At 35.4% G+C, this 23517-nt stretch overlaps 1 protein-coding gene across 1 annotated transcript; it reads right to left on the reverse strand.

The window, feature by feature from the left end:
- Positions 1-415: 415 nt before the first annotated feature.
- LOC117284479 (olfactory receptor 7A10-like) lies at positions 416-14305 on the reverse strand. Its single transcript, XM_033759655.1, is given in 3 exon segments — positions 416-1078; positions 13371-13951; positions 13954-14305. Coding segments are annotated over 3 exon segments (1506 nt in total). The 5' UTR covers positions 14216-14305.
- Between the last annotated feature and the right edge of the window lie 9212 nt (positions 14306-23517).

A 23517-nucleotide genomic window follows, 5' to 3' on the forward strand; every position in this document is an offset into this window, starting at 1 on the left:
CTCCCATCCTAGGGTCAAAGAACAAATAAGCTTAACAAACAGAGTCCTTGAAAGGTAACAAATGTTACATAGCTTGTATCAAGGCCTTCATTGTACAGGAAGAAGTTTCCTTTCAAATGTCAAATGCCAGAGAGCCACGGTGGGCTCCCACAAATAGGAAAACAATAGTCCCACCTGCCACAATTAAGGTCACCCTGGCCTCCTGGGTGGTGATCTGCATTCAGCCAGTTGTGCAGGGCCTCTTCATAGCCCTTCAGCTGCTGCTAGACCTATCATGTCATCGTTCTAGAGAGTGGCAGGGCTGTAGGCTTGATAGCGGGTGGATGCCAGAGGGCAGTCTATACCCCAATGGTCCCCTCTGTTGGCACATAGGGCAAGGCTTTGTAGGCACTCTGGGATTTGGGCACTCTCTAGCCTAGTGACCCTCTTGACTGTACAGGTAACAGGGTCCCAGTGGTTGAGGGGACCCCCTGAATTGTCCTTTTCCTTGAGGGAATTGCAGCTTGGCAGGATTGAAGGTTTGTGCCAATAACTGGCACTTTTTGCTGAACTTGAGATCATCACGGCCATGATAGACTTTGAATGCTGTGGCCAGAACTTCTGCAGGGGGATTCAAAGGTCCCCTCTCAAGCTTTATTAGTTTGAGTCTAATGTCAGGGTAGCTGTGATAAAAGAGATACATCATAATTAATCTCTGGCCATCAACAGACTCAGGGTCAAGTCTGGTATGTTGGCAGAGGCCATCAGTCAGCCTTTGTAGGAAGGCAAGGGGATTTTCATTTTTATCTTGTATAATCTCATTCAGCTTCTCATAATTTACAGACTTCATGTTGGATCTGTGGAGCCCATGAAGGAGACAATTAATATACCTGTCCTGAGCTTCAATCCCCACCTCAATGTGGTAGTCCCATCCTGGGTCTTGTTCAAGGACCACAAAAGTACTTCCTGGATGGTGCTTATTTGTCAAATGCTCCTGTTCTGCATAGGCATGGGCCTGATCCAGCACTATTTTGCCTTCTTCAGCAATTAAAGCATTGGTGAGAACAACAACAAGATCATGATGAGTTAATTGATTAGACTGTGTCAAGAGTTAAAATAATTTTACAAAGGTTGTTGGGTCAGAAGTGAAAGAACCAAGTCTGGCTTGGATGAGGGCCAGTTCAGTCATGGGAAAGGGAGTATGAACATGGATGATAGCCTCAGCTCCTGCTACTTTGAGCAAGGGTGCCATTGTGTGGCTCATATGAGACTTGCAATGGATGAGAGGTGTGGTTGGAGCATGGGGCAGAGCTGTAGGAGGTGCTGAGGAAATGGGAGGAGTAGGAGATCTAGGAGGAGAGGAGGAGTCAGATGGGGTAGAGGGAGGAGTGGGTTGGTTTCTTTGTGCCAGGTATGGGGGACTGTCATTGGCGAGGTCCAGCTGGTCTGAGGAATTAAGAGGGAGGGGGTTGGTGGCTGAGGGACTGTGGGCTAGCAGAAGTGTGGGAGGAGGCAATAGTCTCTGGGCAGTGGAACAAAGAGAGGGCTGGTTGCTAAGATAAGAAAAATGCTGGACATATGGACATATGGAATCTCTGACCACTTTCCTTGATGCTCACAAAAGTTAAACAGGTCTCAAATTAGACCTGGTTCAAGGGATCTGTTAGGCAGCCAGACATTTTGATTGTCTAATTGATATCAGGGCCAAATTTGAATGGATCAACAAATTAGCCTCTTGGGATTTAGGTCAAGGCACTCCAAATTCCTGAGTAAGCATCCCAAAGGAGAGTCTAGGGGTATGGAAAAGCCAGAGCCCATGATCACCAGGACAGGAGGTTATCAGAAGTCCAGATGTCTCTTAGAGTTCTGATAGGACCCCTTCTTTTTCTAGACCTGGTATAGAAATGAAACTCAGTCTCTTGTGAAGGCATCCCTCACACAAGATAGGAGTTTATGGGGAGCTATGTCCTGGACTTAGCTCAGTTAAGTCCCGGACTCAACACAGCAAACCTGGTTTGCCAAACTGAGGGACAGAGAGCCTGGGCCCCGGCTTTGTCCTGGAAGTGGTTCTCCTGGGCAGTCTGGGACTCTGGGATCTCCTGTTACCTGAAAGATGTCTCAGAAGGGAGAACTTACCCAATATCCAGTGTAGGCCTGAAGATAGGTGGATCAGTGTTGGCTGCTAGAATGGCACCAATGAAGGTGGTCGCGCACGTCAGGTGGGGGCTGAGTTGGAGTATCTTGGTATTTGGGTTTTGGGTCCCTAGGTATTTTAACCTAATGGCCTAGAAATCCCAGACCCGCTTCTGACACCAATGAAAGGGAATAGTGATGCTCAACAACTAGGCCACACACACACTGAGAGGTCTGACTGGAGATTTTATTCAAGAGGTAGGAGTAGAGAGAGAGAGCAGAGAGAGCAGAGAGAGAGAGGAGGAGGATGAAAAAGATGAGAGGAAGAGAAGAGAACAAAGAAAGAAGGTACTTTTATCAGTTTTGGGCTAGGCTATTTAATATTAAAGAGGAGTGAGCTACTTTTAACTTATCACAGGCCAGATTGGTTTTTATGGGCCCAGCGCTGCAGAAGCAGGTTTCAACTACTCTGGACCACTGTGGCCTTGCGGGGGAGGGAAACCAGAGATAAGTGCATGAGGTCATTTTAGGAGCCAAGAAATACCAGAAAAATGCAGCCTGTGATTGTGGCATCACAACATAATTTAACATGATCAATTTCCTAACACATACACAATATGGTTTTCTCATAATTCCTAGCTGTATCTTACTCTCGAGGTTTTGGAAAGGCTGTATCCAGTACAGTTTATATTTAGTGAATTTGTTTTGGATGGAGTATGTATTAGACAGAGTTAGTGGAGCATAGAAATCTGAACAAGAAAAATACAGATGCATCAATTTCAGGAGAGACTTTGATTTTAATAACAACAATTTTAAATAAATAAAATCAGCATAACAAAGAATATGCCTGTACTCTCACATGTTGCAGTACTATTCAGCACATTAAATAGATGGAATTAACCCAGATTCTCATCATGAGTGAGTAAGATGGAGCAAGACTAGGCAATGAGATAGGCCTTGCCTTGGCTTCATGATTTTTTTTTAACACAATGTTTTTTTCCAGAAATGTAACAGTTTGTGCTGCTGGCAAACTCCAGCCCAATGTATCAACATGTTTTGTAACTTTGAGAACTTCATGACCTCTCAGGAATGTTATATTAGCTCTACCCCTCTCAGAAACACACTGTAACTCTGCTCTCTTGATTCTGTGAGCATACTCAACCCGTATGCCTTTCAGAAATATTCAGTAAGTCCACCCCTTGCTTCTGGGAGCATTCTCACCTACCCAATAGATTCCTATGTAAGGAGGCTCCTTTTTCTAGCCAAGTGCTCAGACTTAAGAGTGTGAATTCTCCCGAGTCTGCTGGGATAATTAAAGGTTTTTCTCCACCTCTTTGAGTGACCATGGATTCTGAAGTTTGCCAATCATGAGAGCTGTGACACTGAGCTACAAAACTCAGTTGTGGCTCAGAGCTTTGGAACTGCGGTGTAACACTGAATTGTAACACTTGTCTATGTCCGAAAGTTGTAACACTTGGCTATAGAAAGGAGCTGTTCTGCTTTGCCAAAAGAAATGGAAAATGAAAATGTGGTGTCTGCACACAATGGAATATTATTCAGTGACAGGAAACAATATAATTATGTTATTTGTAGACACAGATATTCCAGGACATTATATCACAGGAAATAAGCCAGAAAAAGAAAATCAGTTACTACATGTTTTGTCTTCTTTGTCAAAGTTAACACAAAGGTCTATGCAAATTTGAAATAGGGATTCCTGCATGCTGTGAAGGATGGAAGAGGCAACAGTGTGAAACAGATATCAAAACACAGACAGAGGAGTGAGTTATGGTTCTTCTCAGCACAGTGGTGGGGAAGGTTACAGATCCCAAATCTTGTTATACATTTTATGAATACCTGACAATTAGGATTTCAATTAATACAAAATAAAACAATGCGAAGGGGAAGAATGATTACCACCCTGATCTTGTTAGTAAATTCTGTATGTATGTGTTGAAATATCATACTGAACCCCATTAATACATGCAATTATTCCATGTTAATAAATAATACTTTAAATCTAAACAATTACACTTTTTATTAGCCAGTATTTTTGAATCAGATAGTATATATTATGTATACAGGGGAATAAGGGAATAAGGGGAATAAGGAAATAAGAACTGATGGTACCCAGGTAAATACTGTGAGGTCACAGATACACTGAAGATGCTCAAACCCACAGCTGTACAAATTACATCATTTCCATGGGCTTGATGTTAGGTTGCCTCTATGGAAGCTTGTGATAATAATAGGTAAAGCTCCAAAGAAGTAGAAACTTTGTGATATAAACATCTGTTCCTGATTTCTTCAAGAAAGAAATGTTCTGTGTCTGATTACTGCACACTTAGAAAAGAATATGCCAAAGTAAGATTTATTAAGTTTCTCTTACAATTTTAATTGTTTTTTTTTGTATGCCTATGAAATTTTCACATACATGAGTAAATTGTATTTATTTTTCTAAATTAATGGTTCATATATTTTATCAGTCTTCTTAAATGTTTTATTGTTCTGATTGGCTTGAAATAATTTGTATGTCTATTTTACTATATTTGTTTAAAATTTATGTTAAGGAAATAGTCACTCAATATATTTAAGGTTTACAATATGATGTTACAGCATATGTATAGCTAGTAAAATGTTATTATAGTGAGGCAGATCTCCTTAATTCACAATTTATTATATGATTCTCCCTAGCTTTTTATTTGTTTTTATTAGAAATTATTTCATATGTACATTTATTTATTTTTTAATCTTTATTAAATTTATTGGTACATATTAGGTATACAATATAATCATTCTTCACTGGGATCTTGTAACTACACATGACTTAGCAGGTTATTTTTCCCCATTCCCCAGCACTCTGCTCTGCCCCTCCACTCTTTCCTGCTCACTACAACATTGTTTCCATGTATTTCCTTTTCACATAGTTTTTCTTTTCCCCTTTTACTTTTCCTCTACCCCTCCCAGTTACTCTACTCTTTTAGAATTTTCTTCCTATTATTAAACAATATAAACTATACAATTTAATCCTTATTTGCACTTTTACTTTTTTTCACCAAAAAACTATTCGATATTTACACATGTGCAACTTATTAATTTCATTTAAATGGCCTCAGTGTGCATCTACTTAGCTATAAATCTCTCATTCTTTGTTTGAGTAGAATTCCATTGAATTATTAAAAAAAATTTCTTTATCCAGTCTCCAATTGATTGGCAATTGGGCTGTTTCCACGATTTAGGTAATACAAAAGGTGCTTCTATAAACATGGGTGAGAATATATCACTTTTAACTCTTTTTTTTTAATTGACTTTATTCATACATTTTAGGGATACAGTAGAGTTACACTCATTGTTAGGATCTTGCACCTCTACATGACAGCTCTTGGTTCTCATTTTCTCCCCTTGTCCCTGCCCTCCCTACACCCATCCTCCCCTCCCCATTTACAACCACTTTATTTCCATTTTTCATTTTTTCACATTTTTTCTTTTCCCTTATTACCTTTCCCCTACCCATCCCACCTTCCCTATACATTTAGACCCTTTCTTTCCATTTCACAATATCAGTTATCTCATTAGGATCTTATGTACAATTACAGTTTATTCACACCAGAGAAAACTATTCGGTATTTACACATGTGTGACTTATTTATTTCACTTAGGAGTATATCCTCAATATGTATTGCTTTTCCAATGAATGAATCTAATTCCTCATTCTTTATGGCTGAGTAATATTCCATTTTATAGAAAACATCACATCTTCTTTATCCAGTTTCCAACTGATGGGCAAATGGGTTGTTTCCAAGTTTTAGCTATTACAAACTGTGCCACTATAAACATGGGCGTGCATACATCACTGAGATATGATTCTTTTAGTTCTTTTGGAAAGATACCCAGCAGAGGGATGGCTGGATCAAATAGAACCTCTTTTTCCAACAATTGAGGTATCTCTATATTGATTTCCATAGTGGTTGCACCAGTCTGCACTCCCAAGAAGGGTTCCTTTCTCCCCACAACACCACCAACATTTGTTATTGTGTGATTTCTTGATAGCAGCCATTCTTTGTGGGGTGAGGTGGAATCTCAGTGTTTTCATCTGCATCTCTCGAATGACCATTGATGTGGAACCTTTTTTCATATATTTACTTGTTACTTTTACTTCTTTGTCCAAGAAGTGTCTGTTCATTTCAGAGGCCCATTTTTGAATTGGATCTTTGTATTTGGGGGGGGCTGATTTTTTTGAGTTCTTTATATATTCTAGATAATAGTCTATTGTCTGAGGAGCAGCTGGCCAAAATTTTTTGCCACATTGTAGGTTGTCTCTTAGTTCTGCTGATGATTTCTTTTGCAGTGCAGAAGATTTTTAATAAGATGAGATCCCACTTGTTGATTCTTTCTGCTAGTTCCCATGCTATGGAAGATTTGTTCATAAAATCTTTCCTTATGCCAATGTCTTCCAGAGTTCTGCCTAACTTATCTTCCAGTAAGTTTAGTGTTTCTGTTTTAATATTTATATTTTTAATCCACTTGGATTTTATTTTAGTGCATGGTGAAAGACAAGGGTCTAATTTTAATCTTTTGCAGTTTGAGATCCAGTTTTTCCAACACCATTTATTGAAGAGGCTATCTTTCCTCCACTGAGGATTGTCAGCTTCTTTGTCAAAAATGAAGTAGCTGAGTGCACCTTGAATTGTTTTTGTGTCTTCCAATCTGTTCCACTGATCCTCAGGTCAATTTCTTTGCCAGTACCATGCTGTTTTTATCACAGTGGTTTTGCAGTATCACTTTTAACTCTTTTGGGAAGATCCCCAGCAGAGGAATAGCTGGGTCAAATGTGTGTACATTTAAAAGATAATTTTTTGTTATATGAATTATACATTTATTATTTATAGTACAATATAGTGTAATATGTATATAAAGAATACAATGACAAAATCAGGGAAATTAACATTTCCATATCCTTAAATAATTCAAATGAAAATTGAGTAATTATACATAGCTATTAAGTACTGTGTAACATTTCAATATCTGCAAATAATAATGGCTGATCAAAGGATGATGATACTTTGTTTCTATCATCATATCACTGCTTTTTATTTAAAGAGTTTAAGTTGCTCATATTTATTGAAAAAATGTGCAGTAGGTCCTTATGAATTAGAATCGCACCATTGTTCTATTGAAAAATGGAATTAATTGTTTCTGGGCTTTGATACTCCCACCATTATCACTTCTCCCATACTTCCTGTCCTTTAGTAACCTGTACATTCCAACTGACTTTCTGTAAATTCATGCATGAGAGAAAACATTTTGAATATTTATATCAGTATGTGACTTTGCTTATCATGATGTCGAGGATACACATTACGGATAGATTTATGTCTATGTTCTTGATTCTACTTTTTTTCTCACATCACTTCATGATCAGTGTATTAATTCTATAATGACTTGTAGGAGAGTTATATTATTGTAACTCTTTCCTCCCAATTCAATTTACTATGGATATTAATGTTAATAATTTAACTTCAGCTTACTTCCAACAAATAACTAAGAATCATTTATTTCAAATATTTCTTTTATTAAAATATTTCAGTTTATAATACCTTTTATTGATTAGATTGTTTGTGATCCTTCTGTTTTATTTGCACAGCTAAGTATATTTTTACTAATTTCATTATATTATTATTAATTATTATACACTATATTTAACAACCAACCAAAATTTCTATTTCAATAATAGAACATGTGGTTCATTTTTTTGGTGCAGAAGTGACTAAGCTATCTTTCCATTCTTGCCTTTATTTTACTCTTTCATTTATTTTAGTATTAGGTTTTTACATTAAAGAAACCATGCTATGTTTAACTTCTTTCTCTTCATGTTATGCTGTCAAGTTCTATCCATTTTCCTGGAAGTGACATGATTTCCTTCTTCCTCATGCCTGAGTATCATTCACTGTGTATATATACCACATTTTCTTTATTTATTCATCTATTGATGAGCACCAAGGCTGTTGCTAGGTCTTAGCTGTTGTGAGTTGCATTGTTATAAACAGGGGTATGTAGGTATCAGTAGTAGAATTTCTCTAACTCTTGTAAGAATATACCCAGGAGAGGTAGACATGGGTCAAGCAGAATTTCTGTTTTTAGTTTTTGACAAATCCCACACTGCTTTTCATAGTTGTTGTTGTACTAATTTATACTCTCACCAACAATGCACAAGTGTTCTTTTCTGGCTACATATTGCCAATATTGTGACGTGTGTGTGTGTGTGTGTGTGTGTGTGTGTGTGTGTGTGTTCTGAATGGGATAAGAGAATCTTAGAGTTATTTTGATTTGCATTTATCTAATGTCATAAAAATTATTAACATAAATATATTAACATAAATATTTTCATTTACTTAGTGGCCATTTGTATTTCCTCTTGAGAAGTATCTTGATTCTTTGCTCCTTTTTGATTTGGTCATTTGTTTTTGTTGGAGATTATTTTTTTTGAAATATTTGCATGTTATAGATATTAAAACTCTCTCAGAAAAGTAGTTGGTAAAATAGTTTTCCATTTTGTAGGTTGTTTATCCACCCTGTTGATTATTTTCTGTAATGTGTAGATTTTTTAAATTTTGATGTAATCTCATTTATTGATCATTTTTATTGGCATATGTTTACAGTATATAATGGGTGAGTTGTACATGTACATAAAGCAACTTAATCATTTTTTTCACATTTTTCCACCTTTAAATTTTTTGATTATTTTTATATGTTCGCCATATGTAATGATCACCTTCATCATGAGGAATTTGTACCTGTACATAATGTATCTTACTTCTTTTTTACCATTCCTATCCACTCCCTTCAACTCTTCTCCCCATCTGAAAAAGTCCTACGTCCATTTTATCTTTTCTTCCCTTTAAATCTTATTTCCTTTCCTTCCTTCTTTGCTCCCTTCATCTCTCTCTCTCTTTTTTTTTTCGCTCATTGAGTTTATTGGTACATTTTAGGTATACAGTACAGTAACATTCATCATTGGAATCTTGTACATTTACATCACAGGGCTTGGTTTTCATTTTTTTTCCCATACCCCTGCCCTCCCTTCATCCCGTCCTCCTTTCCCTAATTACAAACACTTTATTTCCATTTTTTCATTTTCTCATATTTTTTTCTTTCCCCTTATTTCCTTTTCCCTACACATCTCACTTCCCCTACAACTTTAGACCTTTTCTTCCTATTTCTGGTTTCTCTGGTGTAAAAAACTTTAATTGTCCTTACATCTCTTACCTTACTTCCCATTTGAAAAATGTCTTCCTACTTCCTAATATCTACCCTCCACTTTGTTCTTTATTAATTCTTTGGATTTCTCATACACCCAAGACAAAGTGATAATAAACTTGAATGTCTGATTTATTTCACAAAACACTGCAGTGTTAGGTGCATCAATTTACCTAAAAGTGCCTCCAACTTATCTATTCTCTTAGCGAAGTAGTACACAATTGCATATGGATACCACAGTTTCTTTATCCATTTAATTTTGATTCTTGGGCTACTGGAGTTTCATTCAGGAAGCCCTTACCTACTCTTATTGTTCCAAGTATTTCCACTAGATTATGCTCCAGTATTTTTATCACTTCTTTTTTATATTTATGTTTTTCATTTATTTTGTTTCTTTTCTTGAGTTAACATTCTTAAAATGGCTATTTTACTGAAAGTGATCCATCAGTTTAATGCAATTCATATCAAAATATCAACAACATTATTTACTGAACTAAAAAGAAAAAATGAGGAATTAGAAGATGCCAACAAACAGGCATAGAAAGCATCACAATTCTGGATTTCAAGTTATATTACCCAGTTAAAGTAATAAAAAAAGGATGTTAATAGCACAAAAATAGACAATGTATTTTGATGTAATCAAATGGAAGGTACAAACGGAATTCCACATACCTTCAGTCACTATATTTTTGCCAAAGGGCACAAAAACACATATTGGAGGAAAGATAGCCTCTTTAACAAATGATCATGGGAAAACTGGTTAATCGTGTATATAAGATTGAATGAAAATCTGTATCACTCAATCTAATTTACTATTGCATATTTAAGGAGATATCATGGCCCTATCTAAGGTCAATTTGTTGGGAAATTAAATTTTGACTCTGACTGAAGTTTCTTTTTGCTATGTAGACTAACATATTTATGGGTTGTGGAGCCATAAACATTGTTTATGGACATAACCATTGCTGAAGGGCATTCTTTTGTCAACTATATCATGAGCTCACACTTTGACCAAAAAGGCATAAGCTGACGTCTTTTATGTGGAGTTACATGGAAAACATGTACCTTCATAATGGTCAAAATAACTTCCTAGTATGGTATTAAGTAGAATGAGGCTGGCACAAAAATACATATTGTATAATATCATTTGTATGCAGCTTCAAAGAGCCAGTGAAGTTTTTATCCTATTTTTGTGTAAAGTGTGGTTACCATAGGAGCAGAAGTAGTATTTGCAATTGAGCATGAGGCAAGTTTTTGAGTAGCTGCAGAGTTTTTATTTCTTGGTCTGAATTCTGAATTGTGACTACTTGTAGCAATTCACTTTTTGAAAACTCACTGACATTTTCAAATTGCATTTGTGTGTGTGTGCGTGTTTGATACAACATTTGAAAGTTTGATTTTTGAAAGACCCATGAGGAATTCTCCTTTATACTCCATCCTTTATGCCAATCCCAGTCTTCTCTCCTAGATCATGAATTCAATATCTGTTGGTGAAGCAGTTATTCTGCATCTGTGAGGTTAAAATATACACATTGAGGCAGATGGCACAGAGAAATGAAATGACAGAACAAGTCCTTAAGAATGGTATAGACTTCAATTACTTAACTCAAGACTTGTCACGTATGAATAAATAAAGTCTGAATTTGTTTTTGTCATTATTTTGGTTTGGCTTTCTAATTACTTCAACTTAAATGTTCTCTATAAGGTATAGAGTGTCCACAAAAATTTTTGAATTTTTTTTTTTTGGTTTTTTGAGACAGGGTATCACTATGTAGTTGAGACTGACCTGGAACTCACTATGTAGCTGAGGCTAGTCTCAGTCTCACAGTGATCCTCCTGCCTCAGCCTCCAAAGTGCTGAGATTACAGGTGTGCACCACCACGCCTGGCCAAAAATTTTAGAATTTTTGTAACATGTCATGCACATAAAATATCTGGACAAGGTCCCAAGTGACTACATCCCATAAGGAAGAGGATTTTATTATTTTTAATAGATAATCAATTTTCCATTGTGTAGGTAGATCATATTTTCAGTATTCTTTTATTCACTTATAGATACTTTATTAATTTAATAGCTTGGCTATTTTGAAGCGCAGTGCAGTGGGTGATCTCAGAGGAAAATATGTTAATTGACATAAACCAGACACAGACAAATCCTGCATTCTGACTTATATGTGCAATCAGGTATAATAGTGGCTTCTAGAAGCTGAGAAGTTTTACTAGATGCTGGTGATGATGTACAAATATATAATTGGTGGACTAAGGTCTAGTGTTTTATGACCCTGTAGGGTGGCTATGGTTAACAGCAACATACGTATACTTCAAGATATCTGAGAAAACACTGTGATTTTTACAAAACAAAAACAATAAATGTCTAAGAAGATGGACATGGTTGGTACTTTCTCTGCATGGATTATGACATATTGTGTACACACACCCAAATATTACATTCTGCACCATAACTGTATACAATTAAAATGTGTTAATTAAAGTAAAAAGAAAACAGCTTGGCACCTTCTGTACATTGTAAGGAAACAATACCGTTATATAATGTCTTCATAACTTCAAAGAACACTAGAGGAGAGGTATACAAATGGAAATTTCAAAAGGCAAAGGGACCAATGAATTTAAGGGAGGGGACAAAGGAGAAGGGGAGGGGATCAAAAGAGAATTAAAATGTGTTACAGATATATGCCAATTTCCCATGTGGCATATAATAATTATGTACTGAAAATATATACCAATAAGAATAAAAAATTCCAAAGAGCCTGATGAAAATAAAATGGACATGTTTTTGTTCTTCATGAGTGAAGCCTTGATGGTTGCAAGAACTCTCTGCATGGGAAGAACAGAAGAGACAAGGTCCTTGTCTATCACTTCATGCTGCCCACATTGTGACCCATGGATTCTGAGTGACTCCATCTCTATTCACTCCTCACATTCAGGATACTAGCATTGTAGCTCATGCTTCACCTCTAATCCACTTTCCAAATCCTAAGTCTTTGTTTTATATATGCACTTTCAATGTTGTTCCCTGGAATAAACTACTTGTCTAGCCCAGGAAATACCAGTATATAAATGGAAACCTTTGCCTATGTTAAAGAGCAAAGCAAACAAACAAACAAACAAAATGGAGAAAAAATAGCTCTACAGATGTGAATGATCTCAGCCTTATCAGGGGGAAGTGAAGTTTTTTATCACTGTTAAATACTGAGGTAGGCAAGTAGTCTTTGGGTCTATGAATTATCTGGAAGTAAAGGGTTTCTTTTCTTCTCAGCCTCAGAATAAGATATTAGAAGTTTTCAGCAGAGCAGGAATATTTACTTTCATTCAAAGTGAATTGATTTCCTGTAGTCGAATTTCTATAAAAGATAAATGAATTATTTATGATAAAACATTAATCTGCTTTAATCTGCACTGTCAGGAAGAAAAGTTAAGCAAGTAAACTAAACATTTATGAATGAATGAATGATGAAGCCACTAGTGCAAAATCGTGGTCTCAAAAGATCCTGTGGTATAAAGTTATTAAAAAAAAAAGCCTTCACCACTAAGTGTAATGTTTTCCATAGTATTTAAACACATGGCTCAACACAACAAAATTAACTCAGTATGATCTATAGCATTTGAGAAAAAGTTGTTCTTAAGAATTCTGCCTTGTTCCAAGAGACAAATAGAAATTTCCCTTATTTCTAATCCAAAAATTGAAAATAACACAAAGAGCATGATGAATGAGTACACTCTCTATGCCACAGGGAGCACACAACTTGAAAATATGAGTTACACAAATACAGAAACAAATCAAAGAAATTCAAACTCTAGGAAATACAAGGAAAATTTACAACATATATATTTTTTTTTTGTACCGGTGATTGAACTCGGGTCCTTGAGCTTGCAAAGCAGGCCACCAAACAGCTGAGCTAAATCCCTGGCCCCACAACTTCTTTTTATAATCTGAACAAATATTGTAATTTTGGGGGGATTAAATCTTGTGATCAATAGCACCTTTTTAGCCCCAAACAGTGGACAGTTTAATAATCCCTTTTTAAATAGTCTTTTCAGAGCATGCTTGATATCTTTGTTCCATAGACTGTAGATGTAGGGGTTCAACATCAATGTGACAACATGGTACATCAATGAAGCTATTGCTCTTGTGTGTGAGGCTTGTATAACAGCAGAACCAAGGTACACACCAAGAAGAGTACAATAAAATAAGGAGAAAACAGACAAGTGAGACACACAAGTGGAAAATGCTTTATACCTCCCCTGAGTTGATGAAATTGCATGCATGGAGGAAACAATCTTGGAATAAGAGTAAAGGATACCTGCAAGGGCACCACCACCCTGAAGCCACGCTTCACATTTCATCACCATGTCATTAAGAAAAGTGTCAGAACAGGCAAGGTGAACTAACTGATTAGGTTCACAGAAAAAATGAGGAGTATCCATTTTTGTGCAAATAGAAAGGTGTTCCACCATAAAGCTATGGAACAAGGAATTCAGGATAGTTGTAACCCAACACACCAGCACCAGCAATCCACAAAGCTGGTGGCTCATGATGACTATGTATTGCAGGGGGTGACAGCCACAAACCAGTCATTGGCCATAACACCAATGAGGAAGTTGTCTAATCCTACAAAAAATGAAAAGAAATGAATCTAGATGATGCATTATTCATAAGTTATTACCTTGGTTTGTTTCTGGATGTTCACCAGCATCTTGAGCACAGTGGTCGAAATGAAAGAGATGTCCACAAAGGACAAGTTGGAGAGGAAGAAGAACATGGGTGTGAGCAGGTGGTAGTCAGAGATGGTGGCCAGGATGATGAGCAGGTTTCCAGCCACAGCCATCAGATATGTGAACAGGAAAAATCCAAAGATGAAGGGCTGCAGTTCTGGGCCCTCTGAAAATCTCAGAAGAATTTCTGAAATTTGTGTTCTATTTTGTGTTCCATACAGTGTAGGTATCTATTATGAAAAAAATGACTTTTTTTTGTTCTTTTGAGACAGGGTCTCCCTATGTAGTTGAGACTTACCTGGAGCTCACTATGTAGCCCAGGGTGGTCTCAAACTCACAGCAATCCTCCTGCCTCAGAATCCTGTGTGCTGGGATTACAGGCATGAGCCACCATGCCCAACAAAAATGACTAATTTTATACCTGTTGTTCCTTAGAACATTCCTTGTCCCACCTGTTAGAAAATTTTCATCTCTGTCTTTTCCTTAATTCAGTGTAATCTGTGCTTTTCATTAAAAATGTTTCTACCTCTTGAGGAATAAAAACTGGTTATTAAAAGATTCCTGGCACTTATCAAGATAATGTGTATGGGGTGCTGGTAAAAGTCCTGGCAATACATTCAAGTGGAAATCTCCAAGTAGATAAATAAAGTATGAAAAAGGAAAAGTTAGAAAGTCATTTGAATGTTTTTAGCATAAAAATGATGAATATTTCAGGAGAAAGACATATTTGAACATTACAGTATATCTAATCTGTATTTCTATCTTGTATCGTTTGTCTATATAAAATCCATTATCATGGCACTTCATAAATGTGCCCAATTTGTATGTATCAGTTAAAAATATTCTTATACCTCATATATGCTAGTAATTGCTTTGAGGAAAATATAGGTGCCCAAATAATGAGTGGATAAAGGTGCTATCTTTATAGGTGGACAGTTAAGACTTACAAAGACGATGACATCTGAATTGAGACATCAAAGTAACAGGTGCGGGCAGCCGCAATGTTATCTGCAGATTTGCTTGGATGGAGAAATGAGTAGTGCAAAGGTCATGAGGAAGGAGATTATTTCAGACATAAAAGTTCAAAAGGAAGCCAGAATGTAACAATTAGAGTGAAGAAGAAACAGATAATGATGTATTCCTGCCTGAGAAAACAGAGGAATTAGGTAGCCTTTCTTGTCTTTGGTTTTGTTTGTTTGTTTTTGTACCTGGGATGGAACTTGGGTCTTTATGTTTCCCAAGCAGGCAGTGGAAACACTGAGCTAAATCCCTGGCCTGATAGCCCTTCTGAAGCCAAGCTGTTAAGATTTTCAAGAGGCAGAAGTATTTTTTTTTTATTCACATGTAGTCTTTGAATTTTTTCTTGAAGCAATTTGAAATAAAATTCCTATAGAAAGAATGTGTAGGATATACTCCTAATTGAAATAAGTCACACATGTGCAAATACTGAATAGTTTCTCTGGTGTGAAAAACTATAATAGTGCATATGATCCTAATGAGATAACTGACAATGTGAAATAGGAAGAAAAGGGCTAAAGGTGTAGGGAAAGTGGGAAGGGTAGGGGAAAGGTAATAAGGAAAAAGAAAAAATATGAGAAAATTGAAAAATGGAAAGAAAGTGTTTGTAAATGGGGAGGGGAGAAATGTGTAGGATATACTCCTAATTGAAATAAGTCACACATGTGCAAATACTGAATAGTTTCTCTGGTGTGAAAAACTATAATAGTGCATATGATCCTAATGAGATAACTGACAATGTGAAATAGGAAGAAAAGGGCTAAAGGTGTAGGGAAAGTGGGAAGGGTAGGGGAAAGGTAATAAGGAAAAAGAAAAAATATGAGAAAATTGAAAAATGGAAAGAAAGTGTTTGTAAATGGGGAGGGGAGGAGAGGGGGGGCTGATAGGAGGGCAGGTACAAGGGGAAAAATGAGAACCAAGACCTGTCATGTAAAGGTACAAGATCCCAGTAATTTTTGTAACTGTACTGTATATCTAGAATGTAACAAAACACTAGTAAATAAATACATAAATTTAAAAAGCAATGTGAGATGAAGAGAGGGCAGGGACAAGGGGAAAAAATGAGAACCAAGACTTGTCACATGAAGATACAGGATCCCAGTAATGAATGTAACTGTATTGTAGACCTAGATTATACCAATAAATTCAATAAAAAGAAAAAAAAGCAATATGAGGGTGGATATGCGATATGGATGATGTATATTGGACTACAGAAATTTTATACATTTTGCTGTGTATATATATATTATTTATATGTATAGATACATATTCAAAACAACAGAAAGTAAAAGAAGTTTGATTTGTCATTTGAAAGAATTTGACCAATTTAAAATTGCAAATAGAAAAAAAGTTATTATTTGAAAAACCTATCACCACTCTCAGTAGTAGGAAAATAATTGTAATATAATACTCAATTTTTTCTCTGAGGGAAATAATACTTAATTTGTCCATGTAGTAGTGCTGTGTGAGAGAGGATAACTGAAATGTTTATCTCATGAAAGGGTGGTGCAAAGTAGTAATTAATTTAATCCCTTGCTCAGATCTTTGTGATTAACATGGAAATAGTCTCAAATACACTTCAGCTTCATATTTCTACAAAAGATTCCTTTTCACTTCAATGCATATCCCTTCATCCTTTTTTGGATATCCTAATTATTAAACTATTTAGATATGTTCTAATTTTGTTGAAAATACTCTATAGTGCTATTTTGTCTTATTCAATTGAATTTCTCACCCAGCACATACTATTTAACAACAATATATGTATGCATTGCAGACTCTAAGATACAATTTTTGGTAACATATTTAAGAGTAAGCAAATTCAGTGATCTCAAAGTTTTGGGCCAGGTGTACTTGGATTTTCAGGAGACAAATGGTAAATTCTGCCAGGTTCCCTGTTTGCTGAGCTTGGGGAAACCTTCCTGGTGGACACTGTCCATATGCAATAATGCACATTGCTGCTGAGAAAAGGTAGCATTATCAAAGCCTTCACTAAAGAACACAACTGAAACCTCGTGCTTTGAGTTCCCATGAGCCTATCAATGTACTTCTTAATATGCCTTACTTTTCTATACCACAAAGCATGAACATAAATTTTACAAGTGAATATAATTCAAAGATGTTATACACCACAATATGCAAAGATCACACCCCATGAACCACAAGGTTTATGCTAATTTTCTTAACCCAAAATTTATAGGAAGGGGTTATACTAGTATTTCGTGCATTGCATCCCTGAAAGGATGTGGAATTTTTATGTCTGACCTCCCACCACTCTCATAACTCACTGATATTTTCTTTAAGTGAGACATAAGATTTGAATGAAAAGAATTTGTTTTTTTATATTTAGTTTCTTCTTTAGTTATCAAATACTCATTGTATGTTTTTCTAGAATGCAATGCTATGTGTGCATATATATTTACATTATCTAATTATCTGGAGGTTAAAATAGTCAACAATGTCCTGATCTACTTGGATGAATTTGGACAGTGATTTAGTTCTACATTCAAAGTAATATTAATATTAAATATTTCTCATTTGTTTCCTGATGGTATAAAATGCTCTATTTTTGAATAATTGTAGTGTTTTATTCTTACAAGATATGTGAGGATATTTTTTTAAAAAACTGTTCATTTTTGTAATGACTCATATAGGATAGTTCTTTCAAAATATTTTTGAGTACTTAGAGCAAACTCATATAAATTCTATTACAAAGATGTTTCAATTGTGTTTCATATAGTCACTTACTACTAAAATAATTAATATAAAAGTATACGGTTTTCGTAGTGGGTATTGAAATCCATGACTTCATACTGAGGTAGACTGCTACCTTGATTTAATGTTCCTTTTTTTTATTTTGAGAAAGACACTTGGTGAGTGTTACACCATCCCCACTGGTCATGAATTCTCAGTCATCCTGCCTTAGCCCCTGGATCATTTTATGTATACAATATAATAACATTCCTCAGTGGAAATTCATATATTTATGTATTATATCTTGTTACTTATTTTTCCCCATTCCTCTGCTCTCCCTTAAACCACTTTACACATCTCTATTTACAAAAACACTTGGTTTCTATTTTTTATTTTTTCACTTTTCATTTTACATCAATTCCATTCCTTTCTTTCCTTTCACCTACCCCCCCCACTTCACCTTGCCTTATCACCTTTTCTTTGTATTTCACAGCATCTATTATATATTTTGATACTTATTTACACTTTCAGTTACTAACACCAGAGTAACTATTTGGTATTTACACACAAGTGCAATTATTTCATTGGAGACTATGGCCTCAATGTGCATCCATTTAACTATAAATGTTTCTAATCTCTCTTTTTTTTTTCTCATTCAGTTTATTGATACATTTTAGGTATACAGTACAGTTACATTAATCATGGGGATCTTGTACCTTTACATGACAGGTCTTGGTTCTCATTTTCCCCCATACCCCTGCCCTCCATTCACCCCCTCCTACCTTCCCTATTTACAAAAACTTTATTACCATTTTTTCAATTTCTCATATTTTTTCTTTTCCCTTACTTCCTTTCCCGTACCCTTAAAAAAGCTTCTGCACTGCAAAAGAAACCATCAACAGAACTAAGAGGCAACCTACAATGTGGGAAAACATTTTTACCAGCTGCTCCTCAGACAAAGGATGATTATCTAGAACATACAAAGAACTCAAAATAATCAGCTCCCCCAAATAGAAAGACCCCATTGAAAAATGGGCATCTGAAAGGAACAGACCTTTTTCAGACCAAGAAGTAAAAGCAGCAGTAAATATATGAAAAGCCAGGGATTTAGCTCAGTGGTTCCGTGGCCTGCCTTGAAAGCTCAAGGACCCGAGTTCAAACCCGGTACTAAAAATAAATAAATTAATTAATTAATAAATAAATTAATTAATTAAATATATGAAAAAAATGTTCCACATCACTGATCATTGGAGAGATGCAGATGAAAAGAATACAGATTCCACCTCACCCTAGAAAGAAATCAATCAACAACTAATGTTGGCAGGGTTGTGAGGAGAAAGGAACCATTCTCCATTGTTGGTGGGAGTGCAGAGAGGTGCAACCACTATGGAAATCAATATGGAGATTCCTAATCTCTCATTCTTTATGGTTGAATAGCACTCCATTTTATTAAAAAAATACATTTTCTTCATCCAGTCTTGAGTTGATAGATATTTTGGCTGTTCCACATTTTAGCTATTACTAAATTTGCTGCTTTGAATGTGGGTGCACATCTATCACTGTGGTTTGATTCTTTTAATTCTTTGAGGAAAATTCCCAGCAGGGGAATACCTGGGTCAAACGGCACTGCCAATTCTAGATTTTCAGGTATCTCCATACTGATTTCTACAATGGTTACACCAATCTACATTCCCACCAAGAGTGAAGGAGGTTTCCTTTTTACCCACAGCCCTGCTGGAATTATTGGTTGATTTCTTGATAGCAGCTATTCTTTCTGGAGTTAGGTAGAATCTTAGCATTGTCTTCATTTGCACCTATCCATTGACCAGTGATGTTGAACACTTTTCTATATGTTTATTTGCTATTTCCACTTCTTTGTCTGAGAAGAGTCTGTGCACTTCAGATGCCCAATCTTGGATTGGGTCTTTAAATTTGAGAGGTCTGATTTAAAAATATATATATTTTAGATAGTAGACCTTTGTCTGAGGAGCAGCTGGTGAAAATTTATTCCCACACTGGGTTGTCATTTCACACTGTTGGTTGTTTCTTTTGCTGTGCACAAGATTTTTAATAAGAAGAGATCCCACATGTTCGCTTACAACTGAGGTTTTGTTCTTTTCTTATGCTAATGTCTTTAAAAGTTTTTCCTAACATTCCTTCCAGTGGATTTACTGTTTTTGTTTTAATATTTAGATCTATAATCCATTTCAATTTTAGTTTAGTGCATGGTGAGAGATGTAGCTCAAATTTAATCTTTGGCAAGTTGAAAATCGATTTTTATAGCACCATTTATTAATAAAGCTGTCCTTCCTCCTGTGAGGTTGTTGGACTACTTTATCAAAGATACAGTTTTCTCAGTATGTATGGCATTGTTTCTGTATCTTCTAGTCTGTTCCACTGGTCATTGCATCTATTTCTTTGCCACCACCATGCTGTTTTTATAACATTAGCTTTGTAGTGGAGTTTCGAGTTGGGGATTGTGATAACCCCTAACTTGTCTTTATTGACTAGAATTGATTTTGCTCTTCTAGGTCACATTTTGTTCCCTAATTAATTTTTTGATTTTTTTTTCACAAAGAGTATGAAATATGCTGCTGGAATTTCATTAGGGATTACATTGAATCGATATATCAAATTTGGAAATATGGCCATTTTCATTATATTAATACTTCCTACACAGGGAGAAGTGATGTCTTTCCATTTTCTGATATCATCTTCCATTTATTTCTTCAGAGTGCTGTAATTGTCAGAGTTGATATCTTTAATTTCTTTCATTAGGTTGATTCTTAGGTATTTAATTCTTTGACTTCTATTGTGAAAGGAATTTTTTGCCTCATTTATTTCTCAGTAAATCTGTGTTTCATGTATAGGAAAGCTATTAATTTTTGTGTTTTGAGCTTGTAGCCAGCTACTTTACTAAATTTGGTTATTAAGTCCAGAAGTCTCTTGTTGCAGTTCTTGTGGTCTTCCATATAGAGTATCATGTCATCTGCAAAAAATGAAAATTTAACTTAATTTCCTATCTTTTTTCCTTTAATTTCTTTCTCTTGTCTAATTGCTATGGCTAATGTTTCAAAACCCATATTGAATTGCAGTGGTAATAGTGGACATCCTCATCTTGTTCCTGATTTTATTGTGTAGGATTTCAGTTTTTGAAAATTTAATATAATATTGGCTTTTTTCATAGATGGCTTTTTTCAGCTTGAGGTAAAGACCATCTATTCCAATTGTTGTTGGGTTTTTATAATGAATGTATGTTGGGTTTATAAAACATTTTTCCACATCCATAGAGATGATCATATGTTTTTTGTCCTTAACTCTACAAATATGGTGTATTACATTCATTGATTTACATATGATGAGCCATCCCTGCATCCCTGGGATGAATCACACTTGGTCAGGATGTATGATATTCAGTATTCTATATGCCAGAATCTTTTAAAGATTTTTGAATCTATGTTCATTAGTCATAATGCTCTATAATTCTCTTTTGTGTTTGGGTCTTTGCTTTTGGCATCAAGATAATGCTTGCTTCCAAGAATAAATTTGTGAGTATTACTTCTGTTTCAATTTCATTGCAGATATTAAACAATAGTGGGAATATTTTCTCTATAAATATCTTCTTAAATTTACCAATGAGAACTGATTTCTATGGCCATACCACCCTGAATGCACCCAATCTCATCTGATCTTTGAAGAAAAGAAGGGTGGGTCCTGGTTAATACTAGTATAGGTGATACCAGGGCCTGAGCTTTTCATAATGGGTAAGTTTTTAATTATGTTTTTAATTTTGTTGATTGTTATGGGGTTATTTAGAATTTTTATGTCTTTGTTCAACGTTGGTAATTCGTATCTAGGAATCTCTTCATTTTGTCTCTTTTAAATCTTATTGGTGTATAGATTCTCAAAGTAAGTACTGATGTTCCTTTGGATTTCTACTGGGATCATAGTAATTTCACTCTTTTCATTCCTAATTGCATGGATTTGGGCCTTTTCTTTCCTTTCCTTTTATTACAAGATTGGCTAAGGGTTTGTCAATTTTATTTATTATTTTAAAGAAAACTCTTTGATTTATGGATCTTTTATATCGTTGTCTTAGTCACAATTTTATTGATTTCAGTTCTAATCTTTATAATTTCCTTCCTTGTGTGAACTGGGTTTGTCCCGCTCTTATTTTTCTAGAAGCTTAAGGTTAAACACCACGTTAAGTGAGCTCATTCTGTATTCCTAAATATGAGTATTCACAGCTATGAACTTTCCTCCTAAAATTGCTTTCATTGTGTTCCATAGATTATGATATGTTTTTATTGACTTTTATTGTCATTTTCATTTAACTGTAGAAACTGTCTGATTTTGTTAATTTCTTTGTGAACTATAGGTTATGCAGAATTGTGTTGTTCAATTTCCATGTGTTTATGAAATTATGTCAATTTATTTTGCTATTGATCTCCAATATCATTGCACTATTGTCTGGTAATATATAGGGGATAACTTCAATATCTTTGAATTTAATGAAACATGTTCTGTGAGTTCTATGAGTATGGGTATATTTTGGGGAACAAACTGTGATCAGATGAAAAGAATGTATATTTTAATTTTGTGGGGTGGAATACTTTGTAATCACTTTGTAAGTCCATTTGTTTAAGAGTTTTGTCGAGTTCTGTATTTTGTTGCTTATTTTCAGTCTAGTTGATCTATCTATTTGTGACAGTGTTGCATTGAAGTCCCCTACTAATACTGCATTTGAGTTTGATTTTTTCACCTCGATTAGCATTGGTCTTATATAGTTGGATGCCACAGTGTTTGATGCATATATATATAATATATTTATGATTTTGGTATCTTCCTCTTGGATTGCTCCCCTTACTACAGAAGGAATTTGCAAGTGACACAAAGATAGGCAGCAGAATGTAGGTAAATTAAAATATTTACTCATCAACAAGGGTTGATCACAAATAAGCAGTGCCTGGTTTGATGACACACTGTGTTACAACTGTTACTTTTATAGGATTTTACAGCCTTGACTTCATTTGGTTGATTACATTTCACTCTCACAGTTCAAATCATGGTCACAGGATAGTTACCTTTCAACCCAGATATAATTCTTTGCATCTAGGGGAGTTTACCTTTAAGATTCACCTACTTAGGGCTGGGGATTTAGCTCAGTGGTTCCTCCACCTGCCTTGCAAGCAAAAGGACCTGAGTTTGATGCCAAGTACAAAAAAAAAATTCACCTAGTTATCTATTTTAGTCCATAGGAAAGAGGGTGTTCAGGGTCAGGGGAGCAAATGTTAGCAATGGGTTCTTACATCTTGATGCTTATGATCATGTGGCTACAGTCTCTTTGGTGCTCAAGGTCTTGATGTGCCCTGTTCCCTCAGGGTTACACCAAATGTCTCATTCAGGAATTAATGCCTTTGGTGTCTGTTAGTTCTGAACTAAACAAAACAAACTGCTGTTAGAGGCAGCAGAAGCCATTCTACATTGTAACACTTTATAGGTTTTTGCTATTTATATAAGTTTTTCCTATCAACCTTACTTGGATGTAATGTCCTTCTTTGTATCTCTTAGGGTTGGTTTCAAATTCATTTGATCGGCAAAGGGGATAGCTACTCCTGCTTTTATTACTATTCCCATCAGATGAAGTATTTTTTTTCAACCCTTTAGCTTTCAGCCTATGTTTTTTTTTTTTTTTTTTTTTTTT

The sequence above is a fragment of the Fukomys damarensis genome, unplaced genomic scaffold (assembly GCF_012274545.1).
Source record: "Fukomys damarensis isolate Sample0158 unplaced genomic scaffold, DMR_v1.0_HiC HiC_scaffold_37, whole genome shotgun sequence".
Lineage (NCBI taxonomy): Eukaryota > Metazoa > Chordata > Mammalia > Rodentia > Bathyergidae > Fukomys > Fukomys damarensis.